This window comes from Uloborus diversus, chromosome 1 (assembly GCF_026930045.1).
Source record: "Uloborus diversus isolate 005 chromosome 1, Udiv.v.3.1, whole genome shotgun sequence".
Classification (NCBI taxonomy): domain Eukaryota; kingdom Metazoa; phylum Arthropoda; class Arachnida; order Araneae; family Uloboridae; genus Uloborus; species Uloborus diversus.
In genome coordinates this window covers 26,487,198-26,507,584 of record NC_072731.1, presented here as the reverse complement: position 1 = coordinate 26,507,584, position 20,387 = coordinate 26,487,198, and the positions used below count along the sequence as shown (strand labels likewise).

Here is a 20,387-nt window from a genome sequence, read left to right as displayed (position 1 = left end):
TCTGAGCGAAGAAAATTAAAAGTTATTTTAAGATGACTGAGGACTAGGTACAATCAACCCCGTGAACTGGACTGCTTTTCATTTGATTTCATTCTTAATCTTTGATGTCTAAAAAACGTGATAGAAGACTGGGATAGATTAGTTTGATATGGATCAAAAACTCATTTAATACATAACTAGATAAAATACAGTAGATATAATGGTTAAAGTACTGTGATATCTGTGGATTCTAATTACCTGTTCACGACGAACGCTAGTTTTGATGTTTAATAGACACAAAATATTTTTTACTGATCTCCGAAGACATACTTTCATACTTATATAACCACTACTAATGGGGTCGTTTCCAAAATTTTAAAAGTATTTTTTTCTGAAAGGGCATGTTTGAAAACATAGAATCTGACCATTTTTTTAAATAATTTATTTAAGTTTAATATTTTTAAAAAATTACTTAAATCGGTGCGCTTTCAATGTTTACACTTCTGTCGTGTGACATCACAAATGATGAAATGACGTTCAATGTTGCCATTCACAGAATAAAATATTTAATTCACATCTTTACTCACGTGTATTGGCAACGATATGGTTGGTAGCAAGCGTAGAGCGCAATTTTAATTCGCTGCTTGATTATCATAACGTGGAAACGTAGTAGAAAGATGCGCCAAATTGCATCATTTGTGACGTCATCAAGACCACGCCTTGTTTGAAAAATCGGACATTTTAAAAAAATAATTAAAAAAAACTGTTGGGAAAATGAAAGTATTTTCTGGGTCCATGTAATTTTTTGCCCATTCTGTCTATTTCAATGACTAAAAGTAGTACTAGTAGTACTTTTGACTGAAGGAAACCACCCCATTGTTGTCCATTTTTACAAATGAATGACTGGGGCTTGATTTTAATGAGTTTTTGCTCTCTGATACATTTTTCTTTTCTTTTATTTTAGACTGGATTTGCTTTCCATCTTGGTGAAATATCCATTCCGCTTTTGTTCGAAAAGTAAATATGCAACCATGTACCCATTTTCTAAACTGAATCCTGTGGAATAATTGTGCAGTTTTTTTTTTAACTATAGAAAGGAGGCAGTGATAAGCAAAGGGATGGTAGGTGAACCTGTCCTCTGTCTTGGGGCAAGAGACAGTACTAGTAGCCCTGGTAGTTGCTGCTATACAACATGATTTAGAAAAAAATTTCAATGAAAGCCTACCTAGGATGTTATCTTTAAACACGTTTTACTCAAAACTTAAAAATGTCCACTTACATCCCTTTGCTTCTCACAGCCTCAAAGTATCTAATAGTTAAGGAATGCGACAGAAATTTATTGAACTAAATCTCAACGTTTCTCTCTCAGCAGTTAGAATTCAGAATAGATTGTTAGCAATTTAACAGGGGTGATTGTGTTCCGGTATTTTACCGGATTTCCGGTATTTACATCTTGATTTCCGGTATCTTCATCTTCGAAAATACCGAAACCATCCTATATTTTCAGAAAAACCCACTTTTGTAAAATTTAGGTCGATGTTTAATGAAACGCCGAAAGTCCAAATTGAAGACGTTTCGTTTGGTATAAAGCGTAAGCTAACGTCATGTTTTGCAATCTCTATGGTAATTATTGAAGAACAGCTGAGGTGAGAGATGGAATAAGGGCTAGATAAGAAGAGAAATGAGCGTTACTTGATATTTTCCCCCTTAATATTTTCTTTTCAAGATGTCTAATATCGTTTCTCTGTTGCATATCTTAATATGCAGATGATGTAACTAGGGTTGGCCATTCCCCCCGACTGCGATGGCACCCCTCAATTTTATCAAGCCCCCTTTTCCCTCAAGAATTTCCACCCACTAATAAAAAGACTTAAATTCTTCTAAGTTAATTTCTCCAAAAGTTTCTGTGGTATAATCTGCTTCATGACCCCCCCCCCCTCCCCTTCCGACACAAACACATGAAAATCCTTGCTATAACTATATTATTAGTTTAAATTGCTAAAATATTTAATCACCAAGATGGCCTATGGCTTTTCTCTGTTGTAGATGCTTTTGTAATAGGCTTTACAGTCCCCCCCCCCATTAAATGTTGAATTTAACGACTTATATATATCGAAAATATCGATATTTGGAGAGCGATATATCGTGGCATTAAAATTCGGATATCGCCTAGCCCTATTGCACAGTGATCATAATGCATTCTGCCCCTTTTGCCCCAAACTTATTTAATTCTGAAATATTTATGCACTTTTAGAAAATGAATGTAATAAATGGTTAAGGATTAAGATACAATGGAGAAAAATAAAACATTCTTTGAAAAATTTTTAGAAATGAGAAAAATTAAAAGAATTTTATTCTCTCCATGCACATGGACAGATTAAGTCCAATTAAAACTTCGAGTTTTAGCCCCAACAAATAATTATGTATATAAATAATGTGTGCATACACGTAATGTGTATATGTATGCCCATCAAAACACTTTTTCTTCTTGGAAAAAAGTTCAGGTATTTTTTCATGGAGTCACAATCACCCCTGGTTAGCAATGAAAACTACACAATTATTAAGAGCAGAAAGAATTGCTGTAGATGATGTAATTGAAACGGGGAGAAATATAGCTTAAAAATAATCTGCATTAATTAAAATTTTCAAGTCTAACGCTGATTCTAACACATGGAAAATCTAATTATGGCGGGCGCCATACCGCATGGTGTGGTGCCGGTGAGCCATACTGGGAATGAGAAGGTAATGGGTAAATCTGAATTTCTTTTTTCATTTTTATTTTATTTATTTACTAGTGGTACTCGCACGGCTTTGCCCGTAATAGAAAAATTAAAAGGTCTTTTGGTTCGCCTGTATATTTACAAATAATGAATGGTGAATTTTCTCGCCAATTGCTTGTTCCCATGTTACGGTTCCACGTTATGATAATTTCGTAATTTACTCGTCCATCTTTTGATAGTTTTGTTCTTAAAATTAGAATAGAAAAAGAACCCCATTGAATTTTCGAAAAATCGCTTCGAGGTGCACACCCCCATGCTACAAACTAACTTTGTGCCAAATTTCATGAAAATCGGCCAAACGGTCTAGGCGCTATGCGCGTCACAGAGATCCAGACATCCAGAAATCCTCCGGACAGAGAGACTTTCAGCTTTATTATTAGTAAAGATTATTTTTTCTTTTCTCTCTCTCTTTTTCTTCTTCTATTTTTGTCATATATTGCACTTGAGCTTTATCGGTCAAGCTAGGTTATTCCTTTTCTACTAAAAATTAAGCTCGGGGAAAAAAAAGGCAAATTCCAACATTTCACTATTGTTAGAATGGAATCCAAAATGAGTTTCTTCAAATGTTTCAAAAACTCATTTCTGCACATACTGTCCTTTACCTTCTACGGCAATATGGTTTTACATTATCTGATGTAGTGAGAAGCAAAGGAATGCAAGTGGCAAAATTAAAAATTTGGAGATAACCAGTGCAAATGATAGGTGAACCCCTCCTCTGTCATGGGGCAAGAGTTAGCACTAGTACCCCTGGTAGGTGCTGCTGTATAGTATGATTTATAAAAAAAATCAATGAAAGCCTACCTAGGACGAAATCTTTATACGCGTTTTACTCAAAACTTGAAAATGTCCACTTGCATCCCTTTGCTTCTCACTACCTCATATGATCAAAATAAGGAAGAAATATCTATTTGTCCATAGTTGATAGTAGTTCTTTACCAATCTGAATTCCTATTTAGCTGTCTATTCATGATTTACAAATACAATTTTATAAAGTTTTTATGTCTATTACTTTTCCATCCTTGAACCTAAGTTGTTCATCTATTTTTAATCACTGTCATTATACAAATTATTCTCACAGATATGCTACATATTATAGTTATCTAAATAGCCACCATTTTTGTTATTATTTTACATTCAACAGGTTTTTAATTCATTCACATGCTTACATGTTTCTTATGTGCTTCATTAGGTGTATTCATTAGCATATTGTTATCTTCATACATTTATCTTTACTTACATTATTAGCATTGTCGAACTTGCTTATAACGAGCGCGAAGAGACCGTGATATCTGCTCGGTATAGCCGAATGCTCGTAAAAAACGGGTTCGTGAAAATAAAATCATAAAGATGTATGCATGCTTGCTTTGTTAATTTTATATTTCTGTTACTGTACCAAAGAAGTTGGTTATTAATTTTAAACTGTCCTATTGCCTCTTTCTTGTTATTGTTTTCGAGGAACATGTTGCCCGAAAAACATAGTCATTTGCATCCGTGGCTTCAAAACAGTTTGAAGCTTTTCTGCACTTTAGAAGCCAAATATGTCGAGGACTATTGAACTTCAAATTCTTCACATTTGTCGTTATAGTGGTCGCTTTCCCTTTTCCCCCCTTCTCTCTTGATTTTCAGCTACAATACTCTTGGAAGTATATCTTGAAAATGATAACATTCTCTTCAACATAGAAAATTTCAACATAGAAAATTTTTAAATGAACTACATGCACTACTACGTGATTTTTTTTAAAAGGGCCGTGTCATCCTTTGTTCTCATGATTTATGTCTTATGTCTAACTTTCGGTTGGATTCAAAATGTTAATGGAATTTTTTTCAAAAATAGAGTATTTTTTTCTGAGAAAGAAATCAAAAGGCATTTTATGAATTACAAAAATATTGCTCGCTTTAAGCGGAGTTTTCCCGTCAAAAGCTGATTTTGTTTCCATAGATTTATCATTGCACCAACCAAGTCTTTCTGATTTTCTCGCTAAAACCGAGTTCTCGTTAAAACAGGGCTCGTTATTAGCAAGTTTGACTGTATTTAGTTTTGTTTATATTTCTTTACAACTCAACAATCAATGCTTATATCTATGTATTATCTGGTCATTCAATTTTTCTACCTTTGTTTGCATACTATTTTTATAGCTACAATTGTTTGTCTTTACAATTATACAGTTACCTGAATACAGTACCATCTTGCTCGTATTATCTATGAATTAATTTTTTTATTTCTAATACATTTGCTTTCATTTTTTAATTTCTAAATATTAGTTCATATATCCGCATTATGTATTTTCAAAAAAAATCATACATTGTAACGGTACTTTAAAATATGACGCTTGCTTGATAACGCCGTGGCTTAATGATTAAGTTTTTGGCACCTATTACTTTCGGATTAAGAGATTTAATCTAAATTTTTAAATGCTTGATCACTCACTGAGACAAAATACACATGTAGACTTTTTGCCACTAATTTTGTTTTCTTCTGAAAATGGTGGTTTATTTTCAGTTTACCTTTCGGTTTCACCGTGGAGCCAACTGGGACTATGAAGGCTGTCACAGATATGAATTTGATTACAAAGACGAAATCTCTAGAAAACAGTTTGAGCGCTAAGTTCACTGCAGGTATGTAAACAGCTTCATTAGTATCATTGTCATTTTGGAATGATTATTCATTAAATTATTTTTTTATTTTCATTCTTAAAACGTAGTTACGTTCATTCATAAATAGTCACACATTAGTAATCCCCGAATCAATTTTATCTAACCAGAGAATGTATGTCAACGACGCTTTTATTCTCAATACTGTGATTATTTATTGCTCAAAAATACCAGGATACTGAGGATTTTGCACGAATTTCAGAAAAAAAATCGGAGTTTTGGCTGCCAATACATCGCCACAATCATAAGTGAAATTTCTATGTTGTGACCATCAGGAAACTTTCTTCTATTCGCAACTCCAACAAACTATAGGGGGCACAGCAGCCACCGTCAGTAGGGGATAAAGGCCGGTTCTGCGCCAGCCGGCGGCTCTCCGACTCATAGCCGCCGTCCATTGCGCCTTCACCGCCTCCCACTCTCCCACCACCGTCCCCCTTTGCTGCGCCTCTGACCTTGGGTTGCGCCTGTGACCTCCGCCTGGCGATCCCTCCCCACCGCCGTCCCTCCCCACCATTGCGCCGTCCATTGCGCCTGCGCCTGGAACTTGAAGAAGATACCGGAGGGTTTTCGCGCGCCCGTGTTTTCGCATCGTGAAAGGTTAAGAGGGTTTAGTTTCGGTTTCGGAATAAGTTTTTTGGACTTTGTCGTTTTTACTTTTAGGGAATGGCAACACTTGTTGTCATGACAACCAAAGTTTTCGGGTGGTAACACTTGTTGCTATGGACATTTCGATTTTTACATTTCGATTTTTACTTTTAAGAACATTCGTGGCGCTATCTATCGGGACTTTGAATATTTTTTTCCGGACTTAGAATATTTCCATGAATTTAATTATTTTTATTTTTCAGAGTGTCGGGAATCGAACACCCCAAACTTTGAGTTAGCAAAAACGTATGCTAACCACTATGCTATATTTCCCATTACTCTTTCAGTCTTAATGTGAATCTGTACCATGACAACGAATATTACAATTTAAATGAATTTTAAAACCATCAATTTATTTACTCTTTAGTACTAATCATGGCACATCATTAACTAAATTTCAGCTCATAATTGAAACTATCCTCATTATTATTATTTTTCATAATAACACAGTTTTTCATTTAAGTTAAGATTTATTTAAATACAACCCATTCGAGATTTTTGATTTATTTCAATATTTTGTGGACTTGAAATACATTTTAAACTTTGATTTTCTTTTTCATGCATTTCAAACTTTATCTTTTTTTTTTTTTTACAACATAAATTCATTGCATGAATTTCCAAACTTGCAATCAATTTACTCTTAGCATTAATTAACACTTATCATTAACAAATTTTCACGGAATTTTTAAAAATCATCTTAAATGTTTTTTTTTTTTTTTTACTTTTATACAACAAAATATTTTTTCTAACTTGTTAAATTTTCTTAACTATTTTTTTCTCTTTGTCAAATTTACAAAATAATTTTTCTAACTTGTAAAAATTTCGAAGAAATAATTTTCTTAACTATTTTTTTTTTTTTTTTAACTTTCATACAACAAAATATTTTTTCTAACTTGTTAAAATTTCGAAGAAATAATTTTCTTAACTATTTTTTTTTACTCGTAATTTTTTTTTTAATTACGAACAAAAATGAAATCAATTTTTTTTTTACTTTCATACAACAAAATATTTTTTCTTACTTGTTAAATTTTCGAAGAAATAATTAACTTAAATATTCTTTCATACATTTTGAACTTTAACGTTTTTTCCTGTCATTTAGCACTTTGATTATTTTTTTTACTATTTTAGCGTTTTTCAATTATTTTCAGTCTTTAACTATTTTCTTACTTTTTAATCTTTAACTAATTTCAGATTTAGATTATTTTTTCGTGATTTCGATTTTTTTTAGTATATTTTAGAGTTTGATCATTTTCTCGCTTGTTTTTACTTTATCGTTTTTGTTTTTTTTTTCCGATATTTTTAAACTTAGAAAATTTTCGCAATTAGTGACAGGAATCGAACATTCAAATTTTTCGAAACATTATCAGGTTTGCAATTTTCATCCAACTAATTTAATTTAAAAACTTGCAATCAATTTACTCTTAGTAGTAACTAACACTTATCATTAACAAATTTTCACGATTTTAAAAAAATCAATTTAATTAATTTTTTCATGCAAGCTAATTTCGCACTCAAGTTACATTTCATCACTACATATGTTTTTCAAGAGTTTCATTTTATTTATCACATTTTATTTAATCAACTCTAATAATTATTTTTTGATTAGTATTTAACTTAGTCATTTCATCGCATAGTATTTTACTTTTTTTTTTTCATACAAGCACTCTTGTTAGAATAAAAGAAAAATTTCAACTTTCATGAATTAGAACCACTTTGACTATTTCATTTTCCCAATAATATTTTATTTTACTTTACCATACTTTACTATTTTACTTACTGCGTTTTATTATTTATCATTCATTACAGCTTTTCCAAAATATTACTTTACAACCAACTAATTTCATTAACAGAATTTTCATTACAATTTATAAATTTCAGTTTTATTTAATTATTTTTACCTACGGTAAAATAAAACACATCACAAAAAAAATGTTAAACATCAATGAAGAACCCAAGAAATGTTAAAATTATAAGTCGAGTATCAAAACTTCATGTCTACAATCCTACAAATTTTAAAAATAGACTCACCGAAAAAAAACTTTTACTGAAATTAATTTCAAAACTTACAATCAATTTACTCTTAGCATTAATAAACACTTTTTCATTAAGAAATTTTCATGGATTTTAAAAATCATCTTAAATAATTTTTTTCATGAAAGCAAATTTCGCGCTCAAATTACATTTTATCACTACATATGCTTTTCAAGAGTTTTATTGAATTTATCACCTTTTTTTAATTATTTTTTGATTAGTATTTAACTTAGTCATTTTATCGCTTAGTATTTAACTAAATCATTTTCTTGCTTGTTTTTACTTTATCGTTTTTTCCCCCCGATATTTTTAAACTTAGAAATTTTTCACAATTAGTGACAGGAATCGAACCCACAAATTTTTCGAAACATTATCAGGTCTACAATTTTCATCCAAATAATTTAATTAAAAAACTTGCAATCAATTTACTCTTAGTAGTAATTAACACTTATCATTAACAAATTTTCACGAATTTTAAAAAATCAACTTATTTATTTTTTTTCCAGTAAGCAAATTTCGCACTCAAGTTACATTTCATCACTTTATATGCTTTTCAAGAGTTTCATTTAATTTATCACATTTTATTTAATCAACTCTAATAATTATTTTTTGATTAGTATTTAACTTAGTCATTTTATCGCATATTATTTTACTTTAGTATTATTTTTTTTCATACAAGCACTCTTGTTAGAATAAAACAAAATTTTCAACTTTCATGAATTAGAATCACTTTGACTATTTCATTTTCCCAATATTATTTTATTTTACTTTAACAACTAATTTCTTTAACAAAATCGATATCATTTATTTTAGTCTTTATCCTTTTCGAACGATACATTCAAATGGTCAGCTATACGTTAAATTAAGAAACTTTATCTAAAATTTGACAAATTAAGTTATAGCTAAATACTGAGTAAAATTAAGTACAAAAGACTAACCTTTTTGGGGTGAAATCCCTCAAGTACCAGCTATCGCGAAGTTATTTAAAAACAATGAATGAAATTGTAATAAGTGGATTGTTAATCATAACTCAATCTCACAAAATTACAATTACACGCATGTTTTATTTGAAATCGCTGCATACGGCTGGTTGCCCATCGTCGATTTGCAGAAGGCATACCGTGATATCGGCAAATCAACGCGGCTGTTGAAAAAAGCTACCCTCATCCTACAGCACTTCGGATCGTCCACACACACCGATGCGAATTGAGGAAATGACTTTATCAATATTGCTATCTACCCCTTTTCCGATAACAGATAACAAACCCCACGTGCGAGTATTATTCACCCCCTAGCCTACATCTTTCAAGTGACGTCACTGTTTCTGACCAATTAAAATTAGTTCACGTTTCTCAAACGTCACAGCAAATCTCAATCATAGATCGTCAATAGCCTGATGCCAGGTTTTCCAAACAAAATTTTAGATTTTAATTCGTAGTTTCGAATTAATTTCTTTTTCATTTCAAACTTATAAAAAAAAATTCCAACTTGTAAGAATATTTCTTTCAAAAACAGATTTTTGATTCAAAACAGTATGTTTTCAAACTTGTAATATTTTTCTACTTAAAAAATGAAATCAAATATTTTTTTTTCTTCAATCATATAAAATGTTTTTAAGAAATAATTTCTCAAACTTGTAATATTTTTCCACTAATTAAAAAAAAATCAATTTTTTTTTGTTTTCAATCATATAAAAATAAATTTTTAATCTTACAAAAATAAATTTTTCCGCAAAAATATTTTTTTCAAAACAAAAAAAATAATAATAATATTTTTGTAACATATTATTTTTTTTTTCTTTTCAATCTTTTTTTTTTTTTTGCAAAACTTTTTTTTTTTTTTTTCAAAAATTTTCAAACTTACAAAATAAAATTTTTTTTAACTGAATCTTCAAACGCAATGATTTAATTAAATTTAAAACTCAATAACACTTTACTCTTAGTATTAATAACCAATAGCACTTAACCATTTACTCTTTGCACTCTAAGTATTAATTAACGCACACGCATTACAAATAATAATAATAATGTTTAAGATACAAATCATCCACTCAAGCTTTCAAATATCCATCTAGCATGTTATTATTCATTCGTGTGAGGGAACTTGTAATAAAACTTTACTCATCAGCCGAAATTATAAGCGAAAATATCACATTTTTAGCACTTAATATAATCCTACAATTAACAAATTGGTTTTAACTTTGAATTTAAGAAAAATAAAAACTATTACACAGTTAGCAACATATCTATCGATATTATTTCATGACAAATCACAAATAGGTGAGGGTCTTTTATCGATCATGTGACCAACTAAGTTAAGAAAGAGCGTTCTTATCTCATATGAGAATTTATAAGTCTTTAATATTTCTCTTTAATGTAAGTGTATTGATACGTACGAGTTTGTGTATGTGAAAATTTGTTAATGATTAGTGTTAATTAATGCTAAGAGTGGCATAATTAACAGATTGAGAGATTGCAAGTTCATGCAAAGAATCAAAGTTAAGAGTAAATTAATTGATGGTTTTAAAATTAATTTAATTGTAATATTCGTTGTCATATTACAGATTCACATTAAGACTGAAAGAGTAATGGGAAATATAGCATAGTGGTTAGCATACGTTTTTGCTAACTCAAAGTTTGGGGTGTTCGATTCCCGACAATCTTAAAAAAAAAAATAATTAAATTCATGGAAATATTCTAAGTCCGTAAAAAAATATTCAAAGTCCCGATAGATAGCGCCACGAACGTTCTTAAAAGTAAAAATCGAAAAGTAAAAACATTGGTTACCATAGCAACAAGTGTTACCACCCGAAAACTTTGGTTGTCCTGACAACAAGTGTTGCCATTCCTAAAAGTAAAAACGACAAAGTCCAAAAAACTTATTCCGAAACCGAAACTAAACCCTTTTAACCTTTCACGATGCAAAAACGCGGGCGCGCGAAAACCCTCCGGTATCTTCTTCAAGTTCCAGGCGCAGGCGCAATGGACGGCGGAGGGACGGCGCAATGTTGGGGAGGGACGGCGGTGGGGAGGGATCGCCAGGCGGAGGTCACAGGCGCAACCCAAGGTCAGAGGCGCAGTCATGGGGGACGGTGGTGGGAGAGTGGGAGGCGGTGGAGGCGCAATGGACGGCGGCTATGAGCCGGAGAGCCACCGGCTGGCGCAGAACCGGCCTTTATCTCCTACTACCGTCTAATGGCGGATGAAAAAACTAAAACAAACGCACGCCGTAGCGTAGAAAATGTAATTTTTGTTTGTATGCATGACTTTTAAGTTTTATTCTTTTTAAATCAATTTTCAAAGTCTTATGGATATTCTGGCCCATGTAAAAAGAAATTAGAATTCAAGAAGCATTACTAAACAATAGAAATTAATACAAATTTCGTAGTTCGTAGTTGTAAGCAGCCATTTCCACGATGTCGAATTCGAAATTTATCAATTCTTGATGAAACTACATTTTTATTGCAGCCATAAGAACACTATAAATATTTCATGTAAATAAACCTTTGTTTATCAGTGTTTTCAAAAGAGGAAGTTGAAAGATCTTTGTCTTGTTTGGCTAGCGCTAATTGTTTTACATTCGGTTTCGTATGTTTTAATTTCTGAATTATGATTTAATTCTGTCATGCATCATCAATAGAATTCTCACGGATACATGGCGGTAGTTTTCTTTTTAATTGATCTTAAATTATTTCTTTAAACTTATCAAATTCTGTTATTTTTCTACCATTTTAATCCACACATAATAAAAAATAAAAATGGTTTACAATTGACATGCAAAATCTCGCCAAGCAAGTGTTCTTTGCTCGCACAATACTAAAACTATAATCCTTAAATATAATCGCACTATTTTGGCAAAGAAAATTCTCAGCGTTAAACATTTTTCATTCCGTTCTACGATAATACTGCATACAATCCTTCTTTTCAGCTTAAGATATAAAAAAAAAAACATATTCTTACAAATTCACACAAAACAATAAAAAAAAACATCGAATGCGTTAATAAATACTCATAACAAACTGCCTATGTTTACTCAACTGACATACGTGGAACGCAATGTTTTAGTTTTTTCGGCAGTTATGTGAATTACCGCAAGGTAGCGTATTTGAGCGCTGGAGTTGCGATATGCTTGATTTATCTCAAAAGCAGAGCAAAGTATGAAAATTATTTTAAAAGCCTTGCTTAAAATAATTGCAAACATTTATTTGTTAACAAACACAAGATGGCAACAGTTAAAAAGTTAAATCATCGCGATTTTCTGGTCATTTTAAAACAGTTAAAATCAAGCGAAATACGAAATCTTTCTTACTGTTGCAATTATAAAACTTTTTTTTCACAAAAAAAAAAATAATAATAATAAATAAATAAATAAAAATAATAATAATTAAAAAAAATCAGCCTCCCCTCCGCCATGGAGCAATTGGCGCCAAAACTGAACCAACGCCTATTTACATATGGATTCACATTTATTCCAAATTTCATTCAGAATGTAGCATTACTTTTTGAGATATGGCACTCACAGTGAGAAAAAAAAAAAAAAAAAACGTTCGACTGCGCCACCCTCTTTTCAGCTGTTGAAACCAAAATAGAATCATCTTCTAAGGGCTACTTGTCGATAAATTTTTGTTTGATTTCGTTCATTATTTCTTGAGGTACAGCAGTCACAACTGACGACAAAAAACGTTCTATAGCTCAACCCCCATTTGAACTATAGATACCAAAATTGAATCAGCACCTGTACCTGTTACGGGCAACATATGGATCAAATTTTATTTTATTCCGCCAGTTACTTCGTGGGAAATAGCAGGCACGCATAACTCAAGAAACGTCCCATTGCTCCAACCCCTTAAAGGAATTCGCGCCAAAAACCAATGGGCACAAATCCACATAGGGGCACATATATGTACCAAATTTCGTTCGATTTCATGCTGTAGTTTTTGGTGTAGAGCGACCACAATGCACTGGTCACACACATACCTGACACACACACAGACAGACATTTTCCAAAAATGGTCGAAATGGACTCAGCACACCTCAAAACGGGAATCTGGTCAAAATTCGAAATTCGAAAATTTGCACGAATCCAATACTTTTTTCTAAATATTAGATATAGAAGAAAGCAAAAAACGGAGTCATCCTAGGCTGAAAGAAAAATGGTGTCCCCTTAGTTTCGTCGATACGAAATTTCCTGCCCTCCTCTTTTTACTTCCTTTTACAAAAAAGGAAGTATAGTATTCACGAAAAAAATTTCACTCAAAAATCGGCCTTAAATTCTATTTTGCTCACCCCCTAATGAATGTTGAGTTTTTTTTTCGACTCGACCACACGTGGATATATGCCTAGGAACGTACAGACACCCGACATATCCATTTCGGCGATCCCCAAGTTAATTACAACGAGTTTTCTCGTGACGTCTGTATGTACGTATGTATGTGCGTATGTGCGTATGTGTGTATGTATCTCGCATAACTCAAAAACGGTATGTTCTAGAAAGTTAAAATTTGGTACGTAGACTCCTAGTGGGGTCTAGTTGTGCACCTTCCCTTTTGGTTGCATTCGGATGTTTCTAAGGGATCTTTTGCCCCTTTTTGGGGGGAAATCATTGTCAATTTTGATGTAAACTCAAGTGGTGTTATAATTTGGCGGACACTTGGCGATATATCGCCAGTCTTTTGGTCGCCGAGTTTTGTCGCCAACTTTGCCAATTTTTTTTTTTTTTTTTTAGATCTGGTTTCGATTTGGCCTTTGACCACTATTGGTGATATTTAGAGGGTAAACTATTGAATCACATTAAAATTGCCAAAAATGGGAAAATGACATTTAATTCGAGTAAAAGGAAGTCATGTGATGCACACAACAGCTTGTTTAGTTTCAATCTTACCTTTGGATTACGTAGGGAGGAAATTTTAAATTTCAGCGAAACCGGGGGTAAAACAGAAAAATATACTGTTTTTCTGATTTTGTTTCATAACTTATTGAAGTAAATAGTTGAATAGCGAAAATTAAGTAAAAAATAAACAAACTCTTTAGAGTGTTATGTTCTTAAAACAATTATGTAAGTTAAACTATGAAAAGTATTAATTTTTTTCAGGTTACATTGTAGTTAAATTTTATTTACATTGTATTTTGAATTTTTCTTTCAAGCAGACAATTTTAATGCCATGTCCGCAAGGGTTCAAGAGTTAAATACGTTCGGTGATAAATTATCATTAAGAAAAAAAAAAAGACAAATCTCTAAATAGCTAAATATAAGCTGTATGACAATTCTGCCATAATTGTGAGCGTTCCTTTAAAACTTTGTGGTTAAAACTTGGTGATTGTTATTATTTTTCAATATTGTTTCATTTTACCTTAAATTTTAGGTAAAGATTACTGCTTGGATGGTCAAATAAGTGGAGAACCAATAGAGTTTAAAAGCAAAAAAGGCTGGAAAGGTTACATGGAACTTAGATATGTGGAATTCACTCATCGGAATTACAAAGGGAGCGGGTTTCTCCTCTCTGGGTAAGTAGTGTTCAGATGCATTTTTAAAACACTTACAAAAATATTCACTGATTGAAAATCGAAACTACACCTCAAAAATTTAGTCAAACGTATTTTTACGCTTCATATTTTAAATAAAAATTTGACAGAAAATTAGGGGAGGGGGAGGAAGCAATTAGAATTTTTGACATATTCTATTTCATTATTTTCGAAAAAATAAATAAATAAATAAATAAAATAAAAATATACAGCAGTTCAAATGTTAAACGTCAAAATAGTGTCATCAATCAAGGCTTCTGCACTTAGAGCATATAGGGTGTCCCAAAACGACCGCATAAACTCTGCACAGTTAGATTCCCCGTTGGGAGTACATAAAATTTGCCCGAAGAAGCATTCCTGTACGATGCATATTTTTTTTTCGAGAAAATACGAAAAACAAAGTATGACGTCACATCCGGTGCAACAAAAACACTTTATTGGACATATCAACACAGTATTTGCAAATTTAATGCATCATTACACGTATTTGTTGTTTAAAGTGTTTTTTCTTGCACCGGCAGTGACGTCAGACTTTGTTTTTCGTATTTTCTCGAAAAAAAAATATGCATCGTACAGGAATGCTTCTTCGGGCAAATTTTATGTACTCCCAACGGGGAATCTAACTGTGCAGAGTTTATGCGGTCGTTTTGGGACACCCTGTATATTTCTCAATGTAAACCCTGTATATTTCTTCTCTTCAAATCTCCCTATATATTTCTCAATGCTTCTATATAAGTGCACGATTGTCGGCGCTGTCCATATTGAACCTGGATTCGTCGCTGAAGACGACCTGGTTCCATTAGGTTGTTGTCCAATCCTATTGAATGCAACCCTAGTCCAAACGATGGCGACGCAATCTTGTGAGTGCCCTAATTCTGTCTTTGTGTTTCAGCGGTACCCCACACCTACACCTGGTGTAGTGTTAGAGGGGGCTATCATGATACACGATAACTACCAACACCATAGGTTCGGAGGGGGTGGAAATCCCAACATTCCACCCTGTGTTTTAGTGGTACAGAGTCGCGTTTTTGTACCGTAGCTTGCAAATACTTGAACATAAAATATTTATTTCAGGGAAGTACTGGAAGAACCAAAACGAAAGCAGAAGGAGGCTCCGATATTAAAACTTCCAGAAAGTAAGTGCCATTTTATAAACCTTTGAAGATTTAGTTCAAGAGATATGATTAGGATAGCATTTTCTAACTTAGAGAGCAAAAAAAGGAGTGATAAATAATAAAGAAGTTTCTATGAAAATTCCAAATTAATTAAGCTATGTGAACTTGTGCTACAAACGTTTCACCAAATATCTGTTTTAGATTTACGATACTCAATAATATTTGATACAATCAGCATTTTTAATTCAATAATCCAGAAAGTAATTTGGAAAACAAGCAGTTCTTAAAGTGGATTCATTAGTATATAAATATTTTTTAAAGATTTTATTAATTCCAAAATTGGATGTAATAAGCATTTTGGGAAAATGCAACGAATGATTGTAATTTTGCTTTATATGTTTCTTCCTATAGAAATCCCTTTCACTGTAAATTTTACTGAAGAAATATCTCAACTTACAGAGGTAACAGGAGGCAAAGGGGGATCTTTAGGAAAGTTAACGCATCTAAGCAACATAGAAAAATCAGTAAGAATTTTATTTTACTTTGATGGCAGTAAATGTAAAACTCTCAAAATATTTCAAATGTTTCAAATCCCCCCCCCCCAAAGAATGCATTTTATTTGTACAGTGTTTCAAATGCATGCTCCTAATAAAAAATGCATGCTCCTTTTTGTGTACATAATTTGTTAAAATGAGTGGATATTATGCATTATATTTCTGGAATCACGCAAGAAAAGTATTAAGAATTTTTAAGGCTTTTTCATATCTGTGTTACTACGGCTAATTTATTTTTTCGCTAAAAATGAGAATAAAAGTTCGGCAGTTATTAAATAAATTTTTAAAATTAAAACTATAGTACAAACGATCTCGATTAATTTCTGTGTTAAATGAGATTGGAGCCAAGGGCTTTAATATCAAGCATTAACTTTAATATTCAGAACTCTAAAATTTCTAAAATATGCACAAGTTGTATAATTTGGAAGTACAAAAACATTTATAATATGTACAAAACAGAAAAAGTACATTTTTGTCAAATCATAAACTGCATAAGCATGACAATACTATAATGGGAATTCGTTTGAAGTAAATTTTGAAATTAGTTTCTTTAAGTTCAAAAAACTTTTATTTAAAACGATTTTGAAATCTTTGTTCATTAGAGTATTACTAAGATGATTCAGGTGCGTAATTAACTTAGTGTTGATTTTTTGTAGTTTGTCGTTCCAAAAGGGATAACTGTGACTACGTCAGCCTATTTCGCTTTTTTGACTCTCCAGATAAAGAAAGAGATCAAATTGCTAGAGGATATTCTTTAGTAAGTAGCACTATCTTTTCTGTTAGTTTCCAAAGAAACTAAAATATTTTGTCCAAATTTCTTGGAAATAAGGTATTATTTTCTACGGTTTTATTTATTTGTTCTTGTTTTAGCTCTTGACACCCTCCGTGCCTGGCATTACTTGCTTAATCCGACGAAGGATACCAGTGGCTAGCTGTGGGGAGGGAGTGGAGGTTGAGATTCTGTTTGATATTAATACAATCGATTCCACTTAGTGAAATAGCAAATTTTCCAAGAAAAATTAAATTATTCTAATAAGTGGGGTATTCTATTATCCGGGACACGCAAAAGCACATTACAACGACTTGGTACATTGAAAATTTATTACATTAAGCGGCATATTCTTTTAACCGATATTCCAATAAGCGGGTTTGACTGTATTGGAAGTAAAGCAATGAAAATGCATTTACTGATGTATACCAGAATTCAAAAACATTCAAATTAAAGATCCAAAACTACTGATTGTAACATCAACTAGTAGAAATGGAAATAAGTAGGCATACTTTAAACGCACCCAAGCACCAAATGATTTTTTTTTTAAAGGAAGAAAAAAAAAAACATGTGCGTTCCATTTGTGCAACAACATGTGTCTATTTCTTCCAAGATTTATCCAAGGCTTAAATAGAAGAATTATCTAGAAATGGTGGTTTGGTGTAGCCAGCTCTTAACTAAATCAGAAATAGCTTTTCTGCTGAACGGGCGCGAAAGAGCTCGGAGGAGGCTATTGTTCAGTTTAATTGGCATTGACACATCAAAGGGAAAGAGTAACAGTGATTATTACCTGCATTTCCTCTGAAACAACAGACATAGTTGGGAAGTACAGTTACCTTGAAACAAGTGAAGCAAGCCGGAAAAAACCCATGGCCCAGTTATTGGGAGTGACAGACCTGCTTTCAATCGCAGCCTTTAAAGAAGAAAGACTGAATGCTTTTTTGTGTCTGTTGTTTCAATTCGCCATCGTATATACCAGTTATCTTTCAGAGATTACAGCAATTTTGTTTTGTAGTTGATTTTGGGAGCAGTATTTTCAGATATATTGCCGCAGAAAGATTGATTGCTGCATTGGTTGACTAAGAAATCTGTCACGCCGTTTCCAAGGGTCTTGGATGACCTCGTATCAGCTCAAAGTCGTATTTCCTCGTTGCTTTACTTTTTACTAGATTTAAATGGCAGAAGAGTTCCAATGTACCCAAATCCAGAAATATCTGTGAAGGTGAGACTGATGGAGAACAAGATAACGGTGGAAGAAGAGAGATTTGAAAAATTAAATCTAAATATGAAATGCCTGAAGTACAGAATTTGAAAGCTTGAGTCTTGCTGACCATCCGTCAATGCAAACTAAGTTGTTAGCTCTACAAAACCCAATCCTAAGTCAGACTTAGTTTTGGAGACATCTGTGTGTAGTTAATGAGAACATTTCCTTGTAGAGAGATGATGGAAAAGGTACACTGAGGGGTGCTGGGGTGGCCATTCCACTTGTTGAATTTTCTTTCTATGACGATGGTGCTAAAATTGTGTCAAGAAATATGTATGTACTTCCTAGAAAGAAGTTTAGGCAAAAAAACTTTTGACTGAATCGCATGGTCTATTGGTGGAACCCCTGCAATAATATAAAAGAGTGGTATAGCCAAATTCTGCATACAAATAGAGAAAATAGTTGCATTGAAACACGCTAACTACACCAACATGCTATAAACATAACATATTTTAATTGCTTCCTGAAAAGTTACTTAACATGGAGTTAGATGGTTTACAATGCAAGTCATCCAAATGCCACGTTTAAATACTTTGTTAGGGAATGAGCTTTGGACGGATTGTTTGATCAGATATGTACCTGGTCAGCTGCTTAGGTGTGGTAAATTAAGCAGGAGATGCCGCCATGGGACTAGATCTTATAGCTTAATAGGGCGCCTAGAGTCGTAATTGGATTGAACTGTTCCATGGGGACCAGGTCAGATATGTACCTGGTCAGCTGCTTCGGTGTGGTAAATTAAGCAGGAGATGACGCCATGGGACTAGATCTTATAGCTTAATATGGTGCCTAGAGTCGTAATTGGATTGAACTGTTCCATGGAGATAGTTGTGGCGTTCACGGACCCCGTAAAGGGGGGAAACTGCATGTTGCCCAAGTAGATTAGAAGCGGTGTGTTTGCCCCACAGTGCATCGCCCTTAAACCAGGCGTTATAGCAGAACAACATGTAATGTACCGCCAGCACTCTTATGACATTCAGAGACTGCAGCTTCGTCTTTGCTATAGACTCATCAGTTTGGAATAGTTAATGACCTCCAGCTCGGTTATTGACTATTCCGGGCTGTTTCGGATACCATCGATTTCGGATACATCCAGAGACTGAAGTTTCGTCCATAAAACGGACAAAACCACATTCTTTGGATGTCATAATGACGCTGTCGGTATATTGCATCTTGAAGTTTATTTCATTATTTAGAAGAATGAATTTCCATTAATTATAAAAGAATGTAACACAGGGTGCGATTGATAAGTAACCGAACTTTTGCTGGAACAACAAATTTATTGAACTTTTATACAAAAGCACTTAATATTCTTCGAAATACATCCCTTGGGCTTCGATACAACGGCGGTAGCGATACTTTCCCTGCTCAAAGCATTTTTTAAACACGTCTTCAGACAGGGCATTTAGTTTGTTGTTTACACTTTTTTGATGTTCGCTATTGACAGGAAATGCCTTAAGCTTAACTTCAGGTTCTTTTTGATGAGCGGGAGCAAAAAGATGTCCGGAGAAGACATGTCTTGGCTGTGGGGGTGGGGGGAGCACTGTGATGCTATGCGTGGCCAGATAGGTGGTGCAGACAACGCTGTGTAAGCGGCTGATTTCGCTCGGTGGTTCTTATAGGAACCCTTGGAATCGGTTTCGCCCACACCTTGCGCATGATCAATTCTTCCGTCACAATAAGGAAGGTGCAACCTATTAAATATTCCTATTTTGACAATTGGATATTGTTAATTGACCCTCAAAACTCAAAAATTCACCATCGCCGAATTTTAAAACACCATGATTGATTTTTAATGAATTTTTAAAAACCCACGCGCAAAAGTGCGCGTTTCTGAAACGTCATGAGCTTACGTCACAGGGCTCTAGGAGGCAGCCTTCTGCGGAAGAGCCCCCGTGGTCTCTACGGAAATTTTTAGAGCGCCGATATTTTTATTTTTAAGAAATGTAATAATCCTTTTCAAACACATATGGAGGTCGGATTCGTTAAAGAATAGTCTAATAATCTTCCTCAAGTAACATCAATGACGGTGTTTGAATATTTCCGAGAGTATGAGAGATTTAATGCCAAGTACGTCTCA

General features: G+C 33.1%; 1 protein-coding gene across 1 annotated transcript in view; it reads left to right on the top strand.

The window, feature by feature from the left end:
• LOC129234498 (putative phosphoenolpyruvate synthase) overlaps positions 1-20,387 on the top strand; it is a 106,254-nt gene that overhangs the window by 23,631 nt on the left and 62,236 nt on the right. Inside the window, exons 8-13 of the mRNA XM_054868498.1 lie at positions 944-996; positions 5,260-5,375; positions 14,449-14,590; positions 15,683-15,744; positions 16,135-16,247; positions 16,934-17,034. Of these exons, the coding sequence (XP_054724473.1) occupies positions 944-996; positions 5,260-5,375; positions 14,449-14,590; positions 15,683-15,744; positions 16,135-16,247; positions 16,934-17,034 (587 nt within the window). The remainder of the gene's footprint in view (positions 1-943; positions 997-5,259; positions 5,376-14,448; positions 14,591-15,682; positions 15,745-16,134; positions 16,248-16,933; positions 17,035-20,387) is intronic.